A 24,232-nucleotide genomic window follows, 5' to 3' on the forward strand; every position below is an offset into this window, starting at 1 on the left:
TGTCGGCGCTCACCAAGGGCCCCCCCTTAAAATTTTATTATCTAAGATTTTCGGGGGGGAAAAGATTGTTGGCGCCGGATCCAAGCGGCAGCCCTTCTTAAATTTTAATTCTTTTTTTAGAAATAAAAAACGTAGGGGGGAAGAAACGAAAACCCCTTGATTGCGGCGCTCCCCGGGTGGTTTTTTTAAAATTTGATTATATTTCTTAAAATATACAGATAACGTATGGGAGAAGAAAACGCACCCCCCCCCCTCCCCCCTGATTGTGGCGCGGCAGCCCCTTTTAATAGAATTGGGAAGTTATCTTTTTTTAATAAATTTGTGGAATTTTTTCTTTTTTTAAAACATATAAGGAACAAGCCCCTTATCAGGTAACTGAGTGATAAGAAAAGTTATCTGCGAAAGACCCCCGCCCGCGTAGCATCCCCCCCCGCCCCCGAAAACCCCCCCCCCCCCGTCCCCCCTCGAGGACTGGCCCCAAACCCCCCTAGTTTTTCTCTAGCAACCCTAATCAAATTTTTTCAAAGCGAGGGAAAATTTTTTCAGGCTTTTCTTTTTTAATCGGGAAAAATAGAAATACAATTAAAAATGATTAATTCGGTATTTTTAATTTTAAATTGAATAAAAAATTTTTTACACCGATCATTACGACCTTTTCGTTGCCATTCCAAAAAAATTCTGTATGGAATTTCGTTTTTTTTTCAAAAAGGTTTTAAAAGTGTTCTTTTTGCCCTTCGATTGTTCGCTAAAAAACGGTTGGAGGCGAAAGGGATTGGGTTTTTTGGGAAACGGAGCGGGTCCGATGAACTTTCCAAAAATACTCCACTCACAAGTATATTTGGAAAAAAAACGATCTTCCGTGTGACAAGTCGTTTTCTTTTAGACAAAACGAGAGGGCTCAATCGCACATGGCCCGGGGAAAAAAACGCCAACGAGCGCGGGGCCCCTTCCCCTGCCCCGAGCTCCTATCACCCGCAAGCAAGGGGAAAGACGCCCGGCGCCCCAAAAGATGGCAAATAAAAAAACTGCAAAAAGCTAATTTTCCTCTGACCCGAGTGTCGATCCAAAGATCGAAACATATTTTAACGGCGACCTCGGCTCGGACATCGAGATGAGTTGGATCAGAATTCGGCCGCCGAATTCGTCGGTTTTTGTTCGTCTCCAACAAAAATTTTTTAAAAAATTTTTTGGGGGCAATTTTTGGCATCTAAAAATAGAAATTCAAAAAATTTGGTTTTTCTTTTTTTTTAAAGGACAAACGTATTTTACAAGTCGCACATAAATTGGATTGGGACATCTGTCTTTTTATTAAAAGAAAAATTTTAAATTTTTTTAAAATTTTATCAATTTTTCTTTTCGCGTTTTCAAATTTTTTCTTTAACTTTTTGGGCACTTTATTGGCCCCAATAAAAGTCTCGTAAAATTTCCAGATTTTAAACAAATTTTTTTAAAAAGAAACTAATATTCATTTCCAAAAGAATATTATTTCCGCGAAAAAGGTGCTAATTTTTTTGCGCTTTTTCTTTTTCAATAGGGTAAAGTTTACCCCACATGGGGGACTTTATCCTTTTATGTTTTTTTTTTTTGTCAATGTTTGCCCCCCATGTGAGTGACTATAAAATTTTCTTACAAAAGCAAAGTTTTTTTACAAATTTTTACAAAATGTTTTTTTGGGTTAAATGGGGACCCCAAACCCCCCTTTAAAAAAAATTTTTTGTTAACCTAAATTTTTTTTAAAATCCGGTTTTTTAAATGTTTTTTAACTTTTTTGGTCCAAAAAGCACTTTTATTAAAAATTTGGGGAATAATTTATTTATTTTTAATACGTTAAATTTTTTTTCCCCGATTCCCCAAAAAAACTCCTGGTCCGGGTTTTTGGGCCGTAGCTGGCGCGCAAAATTTACGTTATGTGTCGTCAGGGTTTTGTCAGGGGAATACGCGCACCCGGGGGGGAAAAAACCCCACCCGTCTAACAAAAACTGGATCTCATTGCGCTTCTTTTGAAAATTTTTTGGGGGCGTGCGTACTCCGTTGATTTTTAGTCGCGCTAGTCCGTCCGTAAGTCATACGAGACTCGTAATGGGACTCTGTCGTTCGTCGTGTAGTGTATGCCTGTGCGGCTTCTATTCTATCCATACGTGTGTTTAGTGTATGTAGCTTTGCATGTATAGCTTGTATTATATTAAGCATTTGTGAAGTTTCTCCGGGCGCTATGACGGAGGGTTGTTGTGACGTACGTCTAAATTCTGTTCCCATTTGTGCAAGGACTTGTCGGAGTATGCTTATTCGGCATTCTATCGCGGGCTGGCGGAATAATCGCGTCCGCGTTTGTATTTTCTGCCATATTTATTTCGTTATAAATTTCTGCGTGGTTGAATATGTCGCTGTCGTATGACGTTAATGAAAATTCTCTCCGCGAAGATACTTAGTAGGAATATATAAGGCCGGTTCTAACCCAGGACCTCCGAGGAGGGTACGGGGCGGGGGGAGGGGGTTTCGGGGGCGAGGGGGGTATGACGTTACGCGGGCGGAGGGTCTTATCAGCAGATAAGGGGCTGATATGTTTATAAACAAAAGATAAACATATATCTATTAAAAAAGGGCTGCCGCTGCGACAATCGGGGGGGGGGGGTGCGTTTCTTTCCCCCATACGTTATCTGTATATTTTTAAGAAATATAATTAATTCTTAAAAAGGGCTGCCGCTAAATCCATGCTTGAGCGCCGACAATCAGTTCTCTGAAAATCTAAGATAATCAAATTCTAAGAAGGGCTGCCGCTAAATCATGCTTGAGGCGCCGACAATCAAGGGGGTTGATACTTTTCATTACACATATTCTTATATGTTATTTCAAAAGCTTTACAAAACCCTATACTAAAATATGTTTTTATGGAGTTCTTGTTGAGTTATAAAGTTGAAGTTAACAATTTTCGACATAACATGTAAATAAGCCTGTAACATATTCAGTTTTTGGTAATCATAGCTTAATATTGTTTTGCATGAAATAATGAGACCAATCAGTTGGTGTAAAAAACGTAATATTAAATATTTCTTCCCTTGGTTTTTCTTACTGGCATTTTCAACTTTTTTACTTAAAAAAAAACATAATTACTTATTAAAAAAGTATGCAGTTGCATGTTGAATTTTACATTTTTTAAAAATAATTATGTTTTCTTTATACCAGTTGATTAGTCCTCATTATTCCGTGCAAAAAAAGTATTAAGGTATGATTACCAAAAAACTGAATATTTTATAAGATATTTTACATTTCATATCAAAAAAATTGTTAACTTCAAACCTTTACTCAACAAAAACTCTATAAAAATATATGTTAGTTGTAACGGTTCACCTTTCCCGACGCCGCGGATCGGCTCGCCGGTTCCAGGATTCGGGAGGAAGGGGGAGATTCAGACTCGCTTATTCCTTATTAACAATGCTTTGGTTTATTCAAAAAGAAACAAGTAAACAAAATGTTTGTTGGCATAAAGCCTAAATAGAGAAACTTATTGACTACTTGATATAAACAAAATGTTTGTTGGCATAAAGCCTTAAATAGAGAAACTTTCTGACTACTCGGTATAAACAAAATGTTTGTTGGCATAAAGCCTTAAATAGAGAAACTTATTGACTACACGGTATAAACAAAATACGGAGGCGTATAGCCTGTAGCGGTGTCCGGAAAAGATTTACAAATTACCCGTATAACTTGGAGATATGGTGTACGGAGGCGTATAGCTTATAGCAGGAAGAAACCGGAAACCGGGAAACCCGGCGTAATGACGAGAAACCCGTCACCCGGTGTATAGCAGAAAGAGACCGGAAACCGGGAACCCGGCGTAACAACGAGAAACCCGTTGCCCGGCGTGTAGCAGGAAGAGACCGGAAACCGGGGAAACCCGGCGTAACAACGAGAAACCCGTTGCCCGGCGTGTAGCAGGAAGAGACCGGAAACCGGGAAACCCGGCGTAACAACGAGAAACCCGTTGCCCGGCGTGTAGCAGGAAGAGACCGGAAACCGGGAAATCCGGCGTAACAACGAGAAACCCGTTGCCCGGCGTGTAGCAGGAAGACACCGGAAACCGGGAAACCCGGCGTAATGACGAGAAAACCCGTCACCCGGTGTATAGCAGGAAGAGACCGGAAACCGGGAAACCCGGCGTAACAACGAGAAACCCGTTGCCCGATACTAAAGGTAGGAGGCCAGAAACCGAGAAACCCGGCGTAACAACGAGAAGCCCGTTGCCTGGCTAGGAGTTCCGGAACAGGACTGGTGTCGGCTCATCCGTCGAGCCGGCTTATATACTCTGCCGGCGCGGCGGTTTCCCCACTCTACATTGAGGCTGTGGTGGGGAGTAACGCCGGCGTCGTAGTGGGGCGCCTCTGGGGGTTGTAGTGGGGCGCCTCTGGGGTAGGGTGACCCGTGTATCGCTTATGTTATTGCGTTTAGGGGCGCCTTAGGCGCCATAGCCTCAAGTGGCGGGCGGGTGATCGGCCCGCGAGGCGTTAGTAACGGCCACGCCGTTACATAGTTTAGGGTTTTGTAAAGCTTTTGAAATAACATACAAGAATATGTAAAAAAATCACATGACTATTCAAGGTCAAATCAATGGCACGATCTTATGTTCCCCTCAAAACCCTACAACTTTTGTTTGAAACATTTTTTCGTATCTCAAGTCGTTTCCAAGATAAAGAGCCCAGGTCGGACGTTAGACACCCTGTATATACATACAGGGTTTGTCCGGAAAGTAATGCGTCGCATTTTTTTGTGACGCGACTATACATCGCAGAGCGATGGGACCGGTTGGGGAGGAAGGGGGGTACCCTTAGCTTTCCAACGGTAGGTCGCTCAATTGTTTCCATGCGCTTGGAGGGTTAGGACGGCTTATTCTGTGAACCTCTGCTTAGTGGTCGCGTCGAACTTGTGATGGAGAGAACGATAGAGCAACGCTATGCGATAAAGTTTTGCGTGAAGCTGGACAAGACGCCGCTGGAAACTTTTGAAATGCTCAAGAAAGTTTTCGGGGACGATTGCCTTTCCAAATCGCAGTCAAACAGATGGCACAAGATGTTTAGAGAAGGTCGGAAGGAGGTCGCCGACGAGGCCCGCGCAGGACGCCCGTCAACATCGCGAACGGACGACAATGTGACTCGTGTGCGCCAATTATTGAATTCAGACCGTCGAATGAATGTTCGCTTAATGTCGGAATTATTGAACTTGCCGAAAACGATTGTTCACGAGATTGTATCGGAAGACTTGGCCATGCGGAAGATTTGCGCAAAACTTGTGCCCAGAGTGTTGACCGATGCGCAAAAGCAACACCGAGTGGAAGTTTGTGAAGAACTCAAGCAACTCTGTGCAGATAATCCCAATTTCCGCAGCCGCCCTACAGTCCCGACTTGGCCTCGGCGGACTTTTTTTTATTTCCTCGGCTGAAAAGGGAGCTCAAAGGACAACAGCTCGAGTCGGTTGACAACGTACAAGCTACTTCGACGGCCTCCCTGAACAGCATCCCAGTCAAGGAGTTCCAGAAATCTTATGACGCATGGAAATCGCGTTGGCAAAAATGTATTGACGCAGAAGGGTCATACTTCGAACAATTTTAAGTTGTTTTACCTATGCGATCAATAAATTCTTTTTTAAAAAAATGCGACGCATTACTTTCCGGACAAACCCTGTATATTATTCAATTTATTATTGACTGACATTAAAATCGGTCTAAATGATCTTGGAAAGTTGGTGTTACCAAAATATTTACCAAAATATTCGACTGAAACATTAAGCAATTTCGATTTATTGCGAGATATTGATTTACGTGATTTTCTCTAAACATATGATGACATTTAAATATTCCCTGCATTTCTGCAGGAAAAACCATTATGGTTTTGACATTATTCTGGATGTATGAGACCTAAAACAACTCGAATTTTACTTTCCGCTCGAGGTCAAAAAATCGCATTTTTTGGACATGTTGTGTGCCTCGGGTCGAGCATAAGGGGTTGCGCCAAATTAGGATGAGGATCTGAGGCGTCAGGGTTTGGATCGGGGTTATTGTATTAATTCACTTCACGTTCTCACTATCAAAGAACTTTTATTTGAACTAAACACTTGACGTTATCTTTATTTTCACAATATTACACTTTCTAGTTACTTAACTAGTTGAGCGGAAGCGATTACGTATAACTTCGCGAATTGCGCGCGCGACTGCGATAAGATGTTATAGATCGCACGCGGTTAGCGAGGTTACTCTTAATTAACGACTCGAGAGCGACTGCCGGGCGCGCCTCCTGCTCGGTTTTTATAGTATCGCTTTTTGGAAGTTCCTTGATCGGAAGGGGTGCCTGGCAACGGGCCCCCTCGGTCAAGAACCTAGGTGCAAGCAAAGTAAATTCAAAATCCTTCTGCTTTGCTTGCACGTTAGGCAATTTCGGTTCCGCGTGTATCTCGCAGCGTATGCGTTTTTACGCGGTCAGTGCCCGTCGTCAAGCGGATGTAATACGAATAGTTATATCTTTCAAGGATATAACAGACATTCTCCTTTGAATATTATTTATAATAAGGTCATCAATACAGTTTAAATGTTTACACGACATATATACATACAGTTGTTAACTAAACGTCTCAGTAGACATACGTGTTGTCACACTTATTCAATTTTATAGTGATGACTATCATATATATTTTATTATAATGACATCAAAAAATCTTGCATTTTAACATTTAACGTTGGTAAGTTTCGCATATATATTTTTTACACATTCTTCTGTGTGTCTGTCTGTCGTCTTGAGTTAATTGTTTCTATAGTTTAATAACTATTGTAAATTAATTTTACGATCAATTAAAATTAATATTAATCAAAATTAATATTGGTCGCTAGTGGTTTTCTAAGCTTAAATTAATTTTATTTTTATTGTATTTTATTTTTTAATTTATTTTATTTTATTTTGTGTCTAGTATTACATTTTCCGCTTTTATGTTTATTAATTTACAATAATTTGCGGATTTTATATTTTGTATTATTAATTCGTTTTTATCATTGTTTATTGTATTATTTCAATTGTGAAATTATTATTACAGTGTTCATTTGACAAGGACTTGAACCAAACGTAATGAAGAAGATCTAATAGATTAATATATTTTTTGCTCAGTTTGGTCGTCTACAATTTTTTTCAAAGATTTTCATTCTTATGATTACTATTCACGTTCTCAACATTCTTATATTCATAATCAATTTTTAATTTTTTTAATTACCGATATTTTTTTGTCTGTTTGTAACATTTAAGAAAACGATAAACTTGCGACAAACTGACATATAATTATACCAACGAAGGTACTGTTTAATGATTCGACCATACGGGCTGTGATCCTTTTCAAAAATACAGTGGAAACATCCTAAAAAATTGATATACATGCAATCAGAATCACCAATTAAAACAAACCATGAACAGCAAATTAGAGACTTACAATGAGTTACAGCATATCGTCTTTAAGATGTAAGAATAAATTTATGCTTCGGAGAGATTTAACTTATGACAAGAAAATAATTTATCCGTTTCGCTTATGTCATCTTGCCTTGACAGAACACACAATACTAACAATAATATTCACGCCAAAAAATATGTCAAAGGTTACATCAATTTCTAAACAATCATACATCGTGCTAAAACTTTCTGTGTCTTTTTGTAAATTAATTGTGGAATTTAATTTCTTAATAAAGTACATTTCGGCAATTTCTCTTTTTCTTCTATTATTTTCTTTATGCAGGATTGAAGGATTAGACCAGTCGAATTCATGGCCCATATTAATTCTGTGCTCGCTAACAACAGAAAAATTACTCGTTCTTAATATTGCGTCAATGTTCGTTAATCCTTGTACCAAGATGTCTTTTTGTCTGCCCTACATAATTAGAGTCACAATCATTACACGTGATACGATAAACTACGCCGGTTTGTTTTTATTAGTATCTAAATTATCTTTCCCGGTTTTTATTAAACAATTTAGTTTTTTGGGGATGGTAAAAATTACGTTAAGATTCTTTTTCTTTAGAAATCTATAGATGTCATTAGAAAACCGATTACAATATGGAATGATAATGAAATTATCCTTCGAAACATCTGTCGGATTCACATTTAAAATTTTTTGATCCACATTGCTTATCGGGTGTGACAATTTGTGGGTTCTATCATTAACATATTTATTAATGAGATTATCCGGGAAACAATTGTTTTTCAATATGTTCTTTACAATTGTTAAATTCGAGTCGTGAAACCGTTTATTAGATAAAAGTATTGCATGGTCGACTAGATTAATAATGGTATTAATTTTATATTTCATCGGATGATTTGAGAAAAAATTAATATATCTTCCTGAGAATGTTGGTTATCTGTACCAATTAGTTATAAGCTTATTGTCATCCCTACAGACAATTGTATTTAAAAAATTGAGTGAACTATTAGTTTCAGTCTCATAAGTAAAAGTTAATCTCAGGTGATAACTATTAAACGCTTCGCCTACCTCTAACAGTTTGTCATTAGGGAGGACCATGAATATGTCGTCTACATATCTATAAAAACGAGCTTCCGGTTCCGGTAAGAGAGTGAGTGACAGGTGTGTGAAAGCGTGGCAGGTATTTGTAAGGAAAGAGTGAGAAAAGGGGTGAGGTGAATAGGAGATAAGAGGTGAGAGGGTGTAGAAAAAGAGGAGGAGAGATTGAAAGGATAGGAGAGGATAAAGGGGTAAGGAGTTAGAAAGGAGAAAGTAGGAAAAGGTGAGACACGTGGACACGTAGACACGTGGAAGAAAGAGAGTAGAGGAGAGTAGGTGTAGGGAGTAGGTGCAGTAAAGTAAAAAGATAGGGAATTCACTAGGGAATTCACTAGCGAGTTGGAGCGAGTTGGAGCATAGAGTAGGTGAATCGAAGAAAGAAAGCGATAAGAGGGAAATGATTAATGAAGAGAATATTAGAGATAGGAGGATAGAGATCAATAGAGATAGGATGTTAGAGAAAGGGGGAAAAAAGGGAGATGAGGAAGAAATAAAAAAGAAGGCAGGGAGGCCGAGAAGAGTAGAGGAGTTAGGGAAGGAGAGGAGGAGCAGTATGGGATGTATAGAGGATTTTTTGAAAAGGAAAAGAGAAGAAGGGGGAGAGGAGGATAAGGAAGAAAAGGAAAGAAGCCTAAGAAGGAGCAAGAAGACAGAAAGGCTGAATAGAGAGATAGGGGGGATAGAAAAGGAGGAGTTAAGGAGAATGATGGAAGAGATAGGGGAGAAGATAACAGAGAAGTTAGGCGAGGAAATGAGAAAATTGAAGATAGAAATTTGGAAAAAGGAGGGGGAATGGAGAGAAGAAAGAAGAGAATTGAGAAAAGAGATAGAGAGCCTGGAGAAGAGAGTGATAGATTTGGAAGCAAGAGTAGAGGAAAGAGGAAGAAAGGAGGTAAGAGAAAGAGAGGGGGGCGAAGGAGGGAGTAAGGGGATAAACGAGACAATAATAGGAAAAGTGAAGGACATAGGAAAGAAATTAGAATGGAAGGAAAGAGAAGAGAGAAGAAACAACATAGTAATAAAAAGAATGGAGAAAGGGAAGGAAGGTGTAAAGGAAAGAGTAAAGAAATTAATGAAAGAGATAGGAGCGAAAGCAGAGATAGAATGGATAAGGATGTTGAAAGGAAAGGAGGGAAAGGAAGGTGAAATGGTGGTAGTAAAATTAGGAAGTGGAGAACAGAAAAGACAGGTAATGGAGAGGAAGAAGATATTAAGAGGAAAGAGGGTGAGAATAGAAGATGATTTAACATGGGAAGAGAGAAAGATAAAATGGAGACTAATGGAGATCGCGGAGATAGAAAGGAGGAAAGGAAACAATGTATGGACGAGCTATGGAAGGATAAAAATCAATGATGTATGGTGGAAATGGGAAGAGGAGGAAGGTGTGCTAAAAAATTGGAAAGGAGAAATTAGAGAAGGTATAGAGAAAATGAGGGGGGCAGAAGGGGGTATGAAGACAGGAATGGAGGAAAAGAAGGGATAGAAGAAGGGAGAAGAGAAGAAAGGAGGAAAGGAGGAGGGGAGAACAATAGTAAGAAGAGAAAGGAGGAAGGAGAAAGGGGGACGGAGGAAGGAAGGAGAAAGGAACAGGAGAGAAAGGAAAAAGGAGGGGAAGTAAGAGAAGAATGGAAGATAGGTTTTTGGAATGTGGCAGGGCTGAAGAATAAGGAAGAAAAGTTCTGGAAGGAAATAGAAGATTGGGAGGTGGTGGTGATGATGGAAACATGGATAGAGGAAAGGGGGTGGGAGGCGATTAAAAAGAGGTTACCGAAAGGATATAGATGGGAGAAGCAAGTAGCAAAGAAGAGAAAGAAGAAAGGAAGACCGATGGGGGGAATGATCATGGGGGTAAGGGAGGAGAGGGGAAAGATAAAAGTATCAGGAATGGGAGAAAAGGCGGAGGGAATAATGATGGCGGATTTAGAAGTAGGAAGAGAGAAGTGGAGGGTAATAGGCGTATACATCAACGGGGACATGGAAAGGAAATTGGAGGAAATGAAGGAATGGATGGAAGAGAAAGAAGAAAATAAATGGACGATTGTGGGAGGAGATTTCAACGCAAGGACAGGTAGAAAGGGAGGGGGTGATAGGAGGGGAGGAGGAAAAAGAAAGAAGATCAAAGGACAAGAAAGTTAATGAGGAAGGGAAGAAGTTGATAAAGGAGTTGGAAGAGGTGGGATGGGGAATTTTTAACGGAGGGATAAGAGGGGATAGGAAGGGGGAGTACACATATACAGGAGGAAGAGGGGAATCGGTAATAGATTACGTGGTGGAAGAGGATAGAGTAAAGGAAAGGATAAAGAGAATGGAGGTGGGAGATAACATAGAATCGGACCATCACCCATTGATTGTAACGCTAGAAAGAAGAGGAGGGGCTGAAAAGGGAAAAAGGGGGGAGGGAAAAGGAATAAGAAAAAGAGGGAGATGGACAAAGAGGGGAGGAGAAAGAATAAGAGAGGAAATAGAGTGGGGAGAGGGGTGGAAGGAGGGGATTGAAGAGGAGCTAGAGGAAAAAATAGGAAGAATAGAAGAGGAATTGAGAGAAGGAGAAAAAGAGAGTGGAGAAGGGAAAAGGAAAGGGTGGTGGGACGAGGAATGTGAGGAGAAGAGGAAAGAAGTGAGGAAAAAGTTAAAGGAATGGAGGAAAAAAGGAGGAGGAGGAGAAGGATATAGAAAAGTAAGGGCGGAATATAAGCTAATGTGTAAAGAGAAAAGGGAGGAGGAGAGGCTAAGATGGTACAAGGAGGCGATAGAGGCAAGAACGGAAGGAGAGGTATGGAAGATTATTAACAGGGAAAGGAAAAAGAGAGAAGGGGTGAATGAGGAGATAAAGGCGGAGGAATGGAAGGAATACTTTATGGATTTATTGGGAGGGATAGAGGTAAAAGTGGTAAGAGGAGGAAAAGAAAAAAGGGAGAGGGATGAGGAGCAGGAGATAAGCAGGGAGGAAGTGAAGAGGATGCTGGGAAAACTGAAGAAAGGAAAAGCAGCGGGGGAGGATGGGGGTACCAAGTGAGGTATGGAAATATGGAGGGGAGAGGGTAGAAGAGTGGGTATGGGAAATGTGCAACAGAGTATGGAGAGGAGAAGGATGGCCGGAGAGGTGGAAAGAAGGGATAATAGTGCCACTGTTGAAAAAGGGAACGGGGAATAAAGTGGAAAACTATAGAGGAGTAACATTGATGCCAACGCTATACAAGATATACGTGGGGATTTTAACTGAAAGGTTAAAGGAAGAAATGGAGGGGAAGAATATGATACCGGAGAGTCAGACAGGTTTTAGGAAGGGAATGGGGAGATGGATAGTATCTATGTGTTGAACTATCTGGTGAATAAGAGGGTAAACAAGAAGGGGGGAAAGGTAGTCGCGGCATTTATGGACCTGAAGGCGGCGTTTGATTCGGTAGATAGGGAGGTGTTAATGGAGGCAATGAAGAGGAGGGGAGTGAGGGAGGGATTAAGGAGTAGGATAGAAGAGGTGTACAGGGAAACGAGGAGTAAGGTAAGAGTGGAGAAGGAGGAGGGAGGAAATTTTTGGACGGCAAGGGGGGTGAGGCAAGGTTGCCCAATGAGTCCGCACTTATTCAGTTTGCTGATAGCGGATATAGAGGAAGTGCTAAGAAAAGGAGGTTGGGGGGGGGGTGAAACTGGGAGGGGAAAAGGTGCATTGTTTGGCGTACGCAGATGATATGGTACTGTTGGCGGAGGATGAAGAAGGGATGATACATATGTTGGGGAAAATGGAAAGTTATATGGACAAGAAAAGGTTAGAGGTGAATGTGGATAAGACAAAGGTAATGAGGTTTAAAAAGGGAGGAGGAAGAATAAAGAGAGTGGAGTGGAGATGGAAAGGAAAAAGGTTAGAGGAAGTGAAAGAATTCACATATTTAGGGTATAAACTACAGAGGAACGGGGGGCAGGAGGCGCAGGTAAAGAACAGAGTTAGGAAAGCAGGAGCGGTGATAAGACAGGTGTGGGGAATGGGAAAGAGAAGGTTTGCAGGAGACTGGATGAAAAGAGTATGGCTAATGGAAAGGTTGGTGGGGACGGTGTTGGAATATGGGGCGGAAATATGGGGATGGAAGGAGAGGAGAGAGGTGGAGGCAATGCAGGAGCGATGGATTAGGTGGACGTTAGGAGTAGACTGGTGCACGCCGGGGTATATGGTAAGAGAGGAGATAGGAAAAGACAAATTTAGGATAAGGGCAGGAAGGAGGGCGGTAGGGTATGAGAGGAAGTTGGAGGAAGGGAGGGGAGGAAGTTTAGCGAGGAAATGTTTTGAGGATATGAAAGAGAGGATAAGGGGAGGAAAGGAAAGAACGATGTGGGAGGAAGAGAGGGGGAAATTCTGGGAAGAAAGAGGAATAGAGGGGAAAGAGATGGTGGAAAAAAGGGGAAGAGGAGAGGAAGTATATGAGGAGTGGGAACAGAAAGACAGGGAAAGGCAGAAGGAGGAAAGGTGGGAGAGGATAAGAGAGTCGAGATATAATAGATGGTATGGGGAATGGAAGGAGGAGGGTTTACCGGAATACCTGAGAAAGGGATGGGGGGAAAGTAGATGGAGAAGGATAATCAAGTTCAGAATGAACAATGAGATGAGGGGGGCGAGATACTGGGAAGAAGAGGGGAAAAGAAGGTGTAGGTTATGCGGGATAGAAAATGAAACATGGGAGCATGTGATAGGAGAATGTGGGGGAGAAGGGGGGAAGGGAAACTGGTGGGAAAGAATGAAGGAAATACTGCAGGAAGGAGGAGAAGGGGAAGGATGGATGAGAGAAATAGAGAAAAAGAAGGAAGAGGGGAGAACGGAAGAAAGGAGGGAAGGAGGGGAAAAGGAAGAAGGAAGGATGAGGAGGAGAATGAGTGAGGTATGAATGAGGTGGTGGAGAATGTATGGGGAATCGGAAGCCGAAGCGAAACGATAGGTAGGGACGGCTCTTTCTCTCTCTAAAGTAGTAGATAAGTAGGTTAAGGTAGAATTAAGTTATTTGTAAATTAGATGTAAGAGTAGAGTTAAGAGTAGATATAAGTAACATTGTAAGAGGTTGTAAGGTTGGGGAACGCTCCTTCAAAAGCGCCTTCAATCCCTTAGGGGACGAATAAAGAATTGAATATCTATAAAAACACGGTGTTTTGAAACCAAGTACGGACAAACAATTTGTTTCAAGATCCTCCATTACAATATTTGCGAGTATGGGGGAGAGAGGTGAGCCCATTGGATTCCCATAAATTTGTTCATAAGCTACCCCATTAAACATGAAACTAGTAGAATTCAATACCATGTCAATCGCATGACTAAACTGCTGACACAGAAAGTTTTAGCACGATGTATGATTGTTTGTTTAGAAATTGATGTAACCTTTGACATATTTTTTGGCGTGATTATTATTGTTAGTATTGTGTGTTCTGTCAAGGCAAGATGACATAAGCAAAACGAATAAAATATTTTCTTGTCATAAGTTAAATCTCTCCGAAGCATAAGTTTATTCTTACATCTTAAAGGCGATATGCTGTAACTCATTGTAAGTCTCTAATTTGCTGTTCATGGTTTGTTTTAATTGGTGATTCTGATTGCATTTATATCAATTTTTAGGATGTTTCCACTGTATTTTTGAAAAGGACCACAGCCCGTATGGTCGAAACGTTAAAATAAATATACATATATTAACAACTCTAATTTGTAGCCAGTGTCGTCAGTTCAATATCTATACCCTTAAAAATATAAACCTCATATACATACAATCCGCAAAACAAATTAAATGTTATTCTCCTCCCTATTCAAACTGTCCGGCCGTCGGAGTGTCTCCCTAACGGTGACCATTGTCAGGAAGGAAGCAGAGCACATAAGTGACTCTCTTACCAACACTAATCAAAGTCACAACAACATTATATAAATTAAACATAGAAAAATCATAAGAATTAAAATTTAAAAATCGGAGAGATCACTCACCCCGGCAGTAAAAACAAAGAGAAGACGATGCTACACGTGACACATCACTCTAACGACTATGCGGTATTTTACTTCGGCACAGTCGATACATATATACGCAAAAAAACCAAAAAATTAAAATAAAAATAAAATATAAAATAAAAACAACTAAAACTTATCGGCGCTCATATCGAAGGTCTAACAAAACACAGATATGCATGATCACAGAGCTAGATTTTGCTAGCCCCGCACTTTTCGAATTTTGAATTTTTCTTGATTGTGCTGCATTGTGCTACGTTTGTGCTAACTTGTGGCGCAAATGCAAGATCGATAACACCAACAATAAAAAACTTGTGCCATATTGTGTCGTTGGAAAAATTTCAATATCTCATTTTATTTCGATAAAACAAATTCACAAAGATAGATTAAAAAAATATTACAAAGATTAAAAAAACATAAATCACACTGCAATGCAAATATAGAATTTCTGCAAGTTGTGCTGAGTTGTGCCACTCAAAATCTACAAGACACATGCATAAAAAGCAGGGATTAGCCTGAAGGGATGAAAAAATTAATAAAAAAGGGATGAGAATGAATAAAAAGACATTTTATACATCTAATTTTAATATGTATAAATATATGTGATAAATATATTTAATATGACACACACACACACACACACCGCTTTTTGCGTTACCCGGAACCAACGACGTGGACGTAGCGGTATTCTGGTTCCATTTTGTTTTTTTTTAATTTTTGTTTTTAATTTTTTTTGTTTTTTTAATTTTATTAATTTTTTATATATTTTTTGTGTTTTATATTTTTGATGTTATTTTTTATATTTTTAATATTATAGATGTACATATATATTATAAAAGCTTTTGTACTCGGCTCGAATTATTGTGTTACAATAAAAAAAATATCGACGGCAATCGGAGCCTGTGCGGATGTCATGCACAAAAATTAATAAACAGAAATGAGATCTCACATAAAGCTCATTTATTCAATTCTAAACGTTTCGACCCACTTCGGGTCTTCTTCAGTAGCTACAACATACAAAAAATTCAAGAAATCAAAAAGATAGTCATTACAATTAAAAAAATATAAACCTCAAATACATACAATCCGCGAAACAAATTAAATGTTCTTCTCCTCCCTATTCAAACTGTCCGGCCGTCGGAGTGTCTCCCTAACGGTGACCATCGTCAGGAAGGAAGCAGAGCACATAAGTGACTCCTTTACCGACACTAATCAAAGTCACAACATTATATAAATTAAACATAGAAAATTCACAAGAATTAAAATTTAAAAAACGGAGAGATCACTCACCCCGGCAGTAAAAAACAAAGAGAAGACAATGTTACACGTGACACATCACTCTAACGACTGTGCGGTATTCTACCTCGGCACAGTCGATACATATATACGCAAAAAAAAAACTAAAAATAAAAATAAAAATAAAATATAAAATAAAAATAAGTAAAACTTATCGGCGCTCATAACGAAGGTCTAACAAAACACTGATATGTATGATCCCAGAGCTAGATTTTAGTAAATTTTTCTATTAAAGGATCAAACATATCATTTAATTTATCGGTGTCGCTGTGTAAATTTAAACTATTTCCTCTGACGTTTTATGTGGATCATTTCCGATATCAAACGTTTATCCAAAAAAGGCTCCTCGTCTAAGACTTTTACATACTCCCAATTAAAATCATGATTCAATAATCTATGCTCCGATATGACTGATAATTGTGACGCGTTTCTTTTTATATTGTTACGGTGTTCTTTCGTCCTAGTTTTCAATAGTCTATCCGTCTGCCCTACGTACGACGCATCACAATCCATACAATCAATTTTATAAACTACATTGTTATGGAGTTCCCTTGGTAACTTATCCTTTGTGTACTTTAATGAATTTACGGAGACTGTTAATTCCTGTATAAGATGGAATGACATTCAAATCACGTGTTATATCTTTGAATCTCTCCGATACATTATTAATACACGGAATATTAAAATACGAAACTTTTTTTTGTGTTAGAATTTTATCGTTGCATATATTTTCTCTATTGTTATGGAACTTATTGCTGTAGAGGAAGAACAACTTTTTTAGCCGCGTTTGTAATGTTTGAAATATCAAATTGAGAGGATAATTATTAGACAAAAGAACTCCAATCATAAACTCAAAGTTACTCTTATGGAATTTTGGATGAGAGAGCCAAAAAACTCTGTCTATGAGGCTGATAATGATGCCTTTTTTATGGCAGAGAGGGTGCTGCGACTCAAAGTTTAAATATCTTCCTGAATACGTCGGCTTATGAAACAAATGAAATTCAATGTTTCCATTGTTCACAATAATGGTGACGTCTAAAAAATTCAGTCGGTTGTCAACCCCCTCCTCCATGGTGAACTGCAATCTCGGATGGAAAAAGTTGAAAGTGTTTAGTACAATATTAAGCATGGAGAGTGGGGCCGCCAACGCGATGTCGTCAACATATCTAAAATAAAATGGAAGTGACACCGGAATCGCAGCAATCGCCCTACTCTCCAAATCTTGCAACGTGATATCCGCAATGATCAGTGAGAGGGGGGAACCCATAGGCGTGCCAAAAGTCTGTTGATAACAAACATTATTAAACATAAAATAGGTCGAATTCATAAAACGAATTGCCAATAAAAATTTATCTCGTGGAATTATACACTCTTTTTCAATATACCCCCATCTGTTTATTAAACTATCAATAGCCATATCCAATGGTACGTTAGTGAACAATGATGCAACATCTAATGAAACTAGTTTCACATCACTATCCACACATAAACCATTTAATATGTTCACTAATTGGAAACTATCAGAAATGTCCGAATCAGGTTTCGGAATTGCCTTATATATTATCTTATGTAAAAATTTTGCCAAGTAATAAAGAGGTGTATTCTTTGATGACACAATGACACGTAAAGGGCAATTTAGTTTATGCACTTTCGCCAGACCGTACGCTCTCGGTAAAGCCCCATCCGTGCAGTTCAGAGATTTGTATGTTGTTGACGAAATGTAATTATTCATTTTCCATCTCATTAAAATTCCGTGTAATTGATTAATTAGGTTCTTTGTCGGATCTTTTTTGACAACAGTATAAGTATCCCGGTCAGCCAGCAAATCACACATTTTGTCCATATACATATCTCTGTTTATCGCGACCGTGACATTTCCCTTATCCGCCTTCATAAATAAAATATCGGGATTGTCTTGGATGAATTTACCCGTCCATTTGCAAGCCTTAAAGAAACTATTTTTTGTGTGAACTTTTTCAGACATAGAAATATGGAATTTATTTACAATATTATGGGAAAGGCTCTATTTCTGACCGCAGATCATTTTTCCACCGGGAGTTTAAAAATATTTTGTTCTATATTTTTCAACAACTCTATGGTAGTTTTATCTTTATCAATGACTGGCAGACAGAAGTTCTCTCCCAACTGCAACAAATCTCGAATTTCACGCGGTATAGATACGGATGATAAGTTCAAAAACCGTTTATCTCTTTTATCAGCAACTACAAGAAAAAAAAGTTTTTATATAAAATAATATACATTCGAGAGAACTTGAACAGACCATTTCATATCTACTTTTCGTGATCTTTTTGTTTTTGACTATAATATTCTCGGAGCTTTAGACAATTATATGTCTTTTTCTATTTGTTCATTTTAAGAATCAACTAATGCAAATGCGTTCTCACCTACACATCGAATTATTTTATAGGGGCCTTCAAATAAAAACTTTTTGACAGCCATCCAAAGCATTTGAGAGATGTTTTATTCTTACAAGGACTAAGTTTCCGATTAATAATTCGACCTTTGATTTACCTCTTTGTTCTTATTTCTTTCGATATTTAAATTCTTTCTTAAATTTTCTTTAGACAATGTGATTAGGTATTTATGCGAAGGTTTCTTACTATTAGAAAATTGGACGATCTTTTGGATTTCATCATGAACAGACTTGCCATATTGCAATTCATAAGGGACTATTTCCGTACTTTGATCAATTGTTACGTTTAATATTTTTCTTCAATTTTTGGTACAAAATTAACCCATTTTATGTGCTTTTCCACACAAAGTTCTAAATAATCGACTCAACTCTCGCATCACTCGTACAGTAGGATTTGACTGAGGATCTCTAATGTGTGGAACTATATAAAACTTTTATACTCTCAGCTTCAAGTCTCGTTTTCCATAATGCGGAAGTGAATTGGCTACTATGATCAGAAAAAAATACGCTTATCCAAATTTCGGAATGAATACATCAATGAATTTTTTTAAACACATACGAATCGTAGCCTTTCTCATTGAAAATAAATTGACGTATTTTATAAAAGGATCTAACATAACAAATATATTGCATTCCTCCTCTGGCTATCGGATAAAAATTGACAATGAATAGATTGTTTGGTCCGCTTGATTCGATAAAGTTATGCTCTCCTTTCATTGAGTTTAATATTTTACTCGTTGACGTATACTTCACAACATAAGATAAATTTTTTTACCTGCGTGAACATACAGTGGCGCTTAAAAAAATAGAGCCACCTTTAGCGGAGACAAAACAAATCATATTGTTATTAGTTAATCTTAATTACACACGAGGCGCAGCAATTTGTTGCCATCAAGCGAGTGTAAAGAAAACGTTGATACTAGTTTGTTGTCGTGGAATAATGTTGTTTAGTGTGAAACGGTTGAACATAACTTAATGGTATATTTTAACATACTTAATGATATATTTTGTTGTACCATTAGATGGATGGTTTTGGGAATTTAGATCTTATCTCTAATTAAATTTTCCGATTTTAAGATTGCTGTAAGGGAAACTGCTGTACAATCTGATTTTAGATGAATTATAAAATTCTGATGTACGTGTATATTGCGAAACTTTAACAAAATGTGATATCAAAGATTGTAATAATATAGCTGTAGTAAGATGTTCTTGGTGCAAGATGTTATTATGCTTGAAACATTTTTTTGATGAATATCATTATTGTAATGTGTATAATGAGTGAATAATATAAAATGCAAATATATTTTTTTAAAAATCTAAATATACACAATACGCAGTTATAAATACATAGAAAACATAAATAAGAATTATACAAAAACATTTTTTTATATATCTTATTGTTCGACGGTAATTAGTAATTACTTACGCATCTAACACGGATGAGCGTATATACGAGAGCGTTTATAATTAATTTTTGAAAATGATATTTTGTAAAATAACTTTATTACCCATGGTTGAATTTGGAAAAAAATAAGCTTTAAATTAGGTAAATCAAAATTTTTAATTTTGAAAAAAAATTTAAGTGGTGGGGGTTTTAGAAAAAAATAATAAAAATAAAAAATTTTTGCTCATATAACTTTAAAGTACTCTTCAAGCCATTAAAATTTGTTTTACGTTTTTTTTTTATCTCTTATAGTTTAGATATTCGATCCTAAAGAAAAATACTGTTTTTTCTTAAAGGGGTGTTTCATCCCTTAAAACTCAAATTGCGCACGTATAAAAAAAATACGTGTCTTTTAGATTTGTGTATGTAACAATATATTTCAAGAAGAATCAAATCGGTTTCGGACAGTTGTGACATGTCCCTTGTTAGTAGGAAGACTGAGATTAGAATTTTGATAATCGCATATGTCACTACGCGCTTCTTCTAATTTGTTTTTGTGTTGAAGTTGTTTTTCGATGTTATTTTGGGAGGTTAATTTTTCATCTTCTTCACTGAAGATGTGATTAAAGTCCCTACCAAATTGCAATTCATAAGATGTGTAACCGGTATTTTTATTAATTGTACAATTATACGTGAGCATTGCTTGGAGTAGTATCATATCCCATTGTTCTTGTTGGTTAGTATAGTGTCTTATATATTCAGCAAGTATTAAATGTGATCTCTCATTCTTTCCATTTGATTGTGGATGATAGTTTGAAGTAAATAAATGTTTGGTGTGTAATTTGTCGCAGAGTGTTGTAAATTCGTTAGAATTGAATTCTTGATCATTATCGGAAAGTAACTTTTTTGGTTTGCCAAAATACCTAAGCCAAGAGCGTCAAAGTGCTTGAATAATTGCCGCTGTTGATTTATCTATTAAGGGTTCTATTAGAATGTACCATGTTGTTATCTTGCGTAACAAGGATATACTTGTTTTCTTGGTTTGTCACCTCAAATGGACCCATAACGTCAACGGATATCTTTTCGTTAGGCACCTAAGGAATATCCGGAGGAAAATAGATATAAGGTTTTTGAGTACCTGGTTTATTAAACTGACATGATTTGCATTTATCGATAAATGCTTTAACCGTTATAATGGGCCAGTTATACCTTTGTCTAATCTTCTGGATAGTTTTCTCTACTGAGTAATGGCTGCCTAAGATGCCTGAATGGGCGTCTAATATGATTTTTTATTTGTCTCCTACCTCCGGAAGATATTGAGAAATGTATATGAATAGTTTATCTCCTAGATGCTCGTCAATGCTTGAAATTAATTTACTAACTTCTTTTTGATCGTAAATTATATTCAAGTGGTGATCATTTTCGGTTAAGAAGTCATATAGTCGAGTGCTCATCTGTCTATGAGTAGCGTGAGGTGATACATAAGTTTCGTTTTCTCTAGTACAATTGGGGGGATTTTCGACAAAAAGTGTTGTTTTGTTAATCTGTTTACCGACCTGATTTTTTACTATTATTTGTTTTTTAATATTTGGTTTAGAGGACGATAGTTTGGAATGATCTCTAGGTAAATGAGAATTTAGTGGGAAGATGTTTATCTCGTCTAGAGGAGAGGAGTCGATCGTGTTAACTAGAATTCTCGAGAGAACATCGGCGTTAGTGTTGGTTTTTCCCGATTTGTAAATGATCTCATAATCACATTCCTCTAGTTTTAACCTCCATCTCATTAATCTAGAATTGGGATCTTTTACATTCATTAGCCAGACTAATGGTTTATAATCGGTAATGATTGTGAATTTTCTTCCGTATAGGTATGTTTGGAAGTGTTTGGTCGCCCATACAATTGCAAGTAGTTCCTTTTCCATCGTACTATATCGAGTTTTGGCTTTATTAAGTGTCTTAAGTCTTAAGTGGTTTATCTTTACTTGGCGTTCTTTGCGATAGAATTGCTCCGATAGCCTCATTAGATACATCCGTAGTTAAAATAAATGATTTATTCCAGTTTGGGTACGATAGTACTGGTTTTGATGTTAGTCTGGATTTGAGGGTTTTAAATGAGCATTGTTGCTCGCTTGTCCACTGAAAAGTGGAAGTTTTTTTAGAAGGTGTGTTAAAGGTTTTGCTATTTTGGAAAAGTCTTTAATAAATTTTTGATAGTATCCGACTAATCCAAGAAATTGCTTCATTTTTTTAGGAGTTTTGGGCGCTGGATACGTTCTAACCTTCTCGATTAGGATTTGGTTGTATACCGCGTTCTGAGATAATATATCCTAGATATTCTAATTCCGGTCTAAGATATTCGCATTTATCAGGTTGAAACTTTAATCCAACTTGTCGGAGCCTTTCAAATAATATATATTCTTAAATTTTTATTATGCTCTTTAATCGTTTTTCCATAGGCTATTATATCGTCGATATAAACGAAACAATTATTGCCGATTAGTTCTCTTAATCCTTTGTTTATCATTCTTTGAAAGGTAGGAGGAGTGTTTTTTCAGCCCGAAAGGCATACGGGTATATTTGTAATGTCCGTCCGGAGTGGAGAATGCTGTTTTTGGGATGTCTTTGGAGTTCATGCCGATTTGATGAAAACCGGAAGTTAAATCAAAAGCGGAAAAATATTACGCATTACCCAGTTGGTCGAGGATTTCATCGATATTTGGAAGGGGATATGCATCTTGAATAGTTTTTCATTAAGTTTCCTGTAATCTATTACTAGTCTCCATTGATTTATCCGAAGCGTCTTGTTTTTTGGGTACAATCCAGAGGGGCGAATTATAAGGTAAATCTGATTCGCGTATAATGCCTTCCTTAAGCATGTCTTTGATTTGTTTTTATTTCTTCTTGATGTATCGGAGGATAGCGATATTGTTTGGTATTTATTGAAGTCTCGTCCAAGGTTTTGATTTCATGTTGGATTAAATTAGTAAGTGGAAAGGGTCCCCTGACAAAAATATCATGGAAGCTTAATACGATATCCCAGATCTTGTCGAAATGTTCTGTGATATGTGAAAGATGAGTGTTTTCTTTCAATAATTCTAACCGTGTATTATTTAAAGTTTTTTTAGAAATAGAATAAACTAATGTTTCGCAAAAATCTTCAAAGCCTTTAATTTCGGTATACAAATGTGCCGGTAATATTGGTTTATTAGTTTCGTTCATCTTTGTAATCGCTCCAGTGTCATCTTTAAATATTACTACATCTTTTCCTTTATTAGCGTTATTAAGATGCGGTTTGTCGCATCTCTTAAATTCTTTCCCGCTCAAAATTAATCGTTTGTTAGAAAAAATAAAATTATTTGTCGTGAGAAAATCGATGCTTAGTATTCCCTGATGTTGTACCAGAGAATAATCATCTAATATATGAAATGTTTGTTTTTTTTCCAAATGCTTCTACTATTACTCCGTATTTAATTTTTATCGAATGCGTTGTGACGCTAGATACGATTATTGGATCTAATTTCGGTAAGTTATGATTTTCAATAAACATTTCATGAATCAGAGATATGTCTGAGCCAGTGTCTACTAAAAGTATAGTTTGTTCAAAACCAGACAGTTTCAATGTAATTCTGGACGCTCTGACGTACGTTCCTCCGGGTCCTTGGATCTCTTGTTGTTTCATTGGTCTGGTTCCAGATTGATTACATGTGAACGATGCGATGCTTGGTCCGGTGGTTGATTGGAATGTTGGCGCTTGCGAAAATTTTGTTGTCTTCGTTGGTGGAACGCCTTTGTCTTGCATTCCTTTTCGTCGTGTTTTCTCTTCTTGCAATAGCTGCATTCTTTAGGTTGAGATTGGAATTGAGTTTTTTGTTATGGTTTTTTAAAAGTCTCACTTCGCTGCGTTCGCAATCTTCTTAGATGAAGTTCTCCTTCGAAGACCCTTGCTTTGGAGAATGCTTCGTTAAGGGGATGCCGGAGCATTGGCCGAACTCCGATGGGTTAGCGCCCTCATCTAAGCGGAACTAAAATTGTCGATAATTACCGACAATTTTAATTTTGCTATTATCGGCAGTTTCTATATATTAAAAATTTACATGCATGTCAAAAAAAAAACAATTTTATTGTGTTCAACATATTATATTTTTTTAGACAACATAATATATTTTTACTGTTGAATCATCTCGCACACGCGTTTTTATCTAAGCGTGTCAATGACAGTAAAACATACATACATAATTGTGTGTATCTTTATCACATAGTTTGAACACAATAATATTATATATATATATATATATATATATATACAATATATATGTATATATGTGTTACGTCCGGCAATTCACCTTACGGTAAATCACCTTATGCACAAGTCGGTCTTCTCTCGCGTCTACCTCGGTAAACGTTCGAGAAGCTGCTCTCTACTTTTTTAGGGCAACCTGCTAGGCCGGCTATACCCTGGGATGCCGAGAGCTTGAGATTCGATTGAGAAAGTCGGATGGAGAAGGAATTCTGCGGGTCGGGTCAAGAAATAAAGATATTTTACAAGTATAAAAATTGTTTATTCATTCATAAAACCTTTATGTCGATATAAAGTTTATTGGTCCTGACG

General features: G+C 37.6%; 1 protein-coding gene across 1 annotated transcript; it reads right to left on the reverse strand.

Annotated features, from left to right (window-relative positions):
* Nucleotides 1–16,700: 16,700 nt before the first annotated feature.
* Nucleotides 16,701–23,461, reverse strand: LOC146721161 (uncharacterized; the record flags this gene model as incomplete). The annotated part of the gene is made up of 2 exons (XM_085487342.1): nucleotides 23,268–23,461; nucleotides 16,701–17,280 (listed from the first exon to the last, which is right to left on the reverse strand). Coding segments are annotated over exons 1-2 (774 nt in total), but the record flags the coding sequence as incomplete, so codon positions are not given.
* Between the last annotated feature and the right edge of the window lie 771 nt (nucleotides 23,462–24,232).

Source organism: Nylanderia fulva, unplaced genomic scaffold, assembly GCF_048542155.1.
Source record: "Nylanderia fulva isolate GAGA-0341 unplaced genomic scaffold, ASM4854215v1 Scaffold539, whole genome shotgun sequence".
NCBI lineage: Eukaryota > Metazoa > Arthropoda > Insecta > Hymenoptera > Formicidae > Nylanderia > Nylanderia fulva.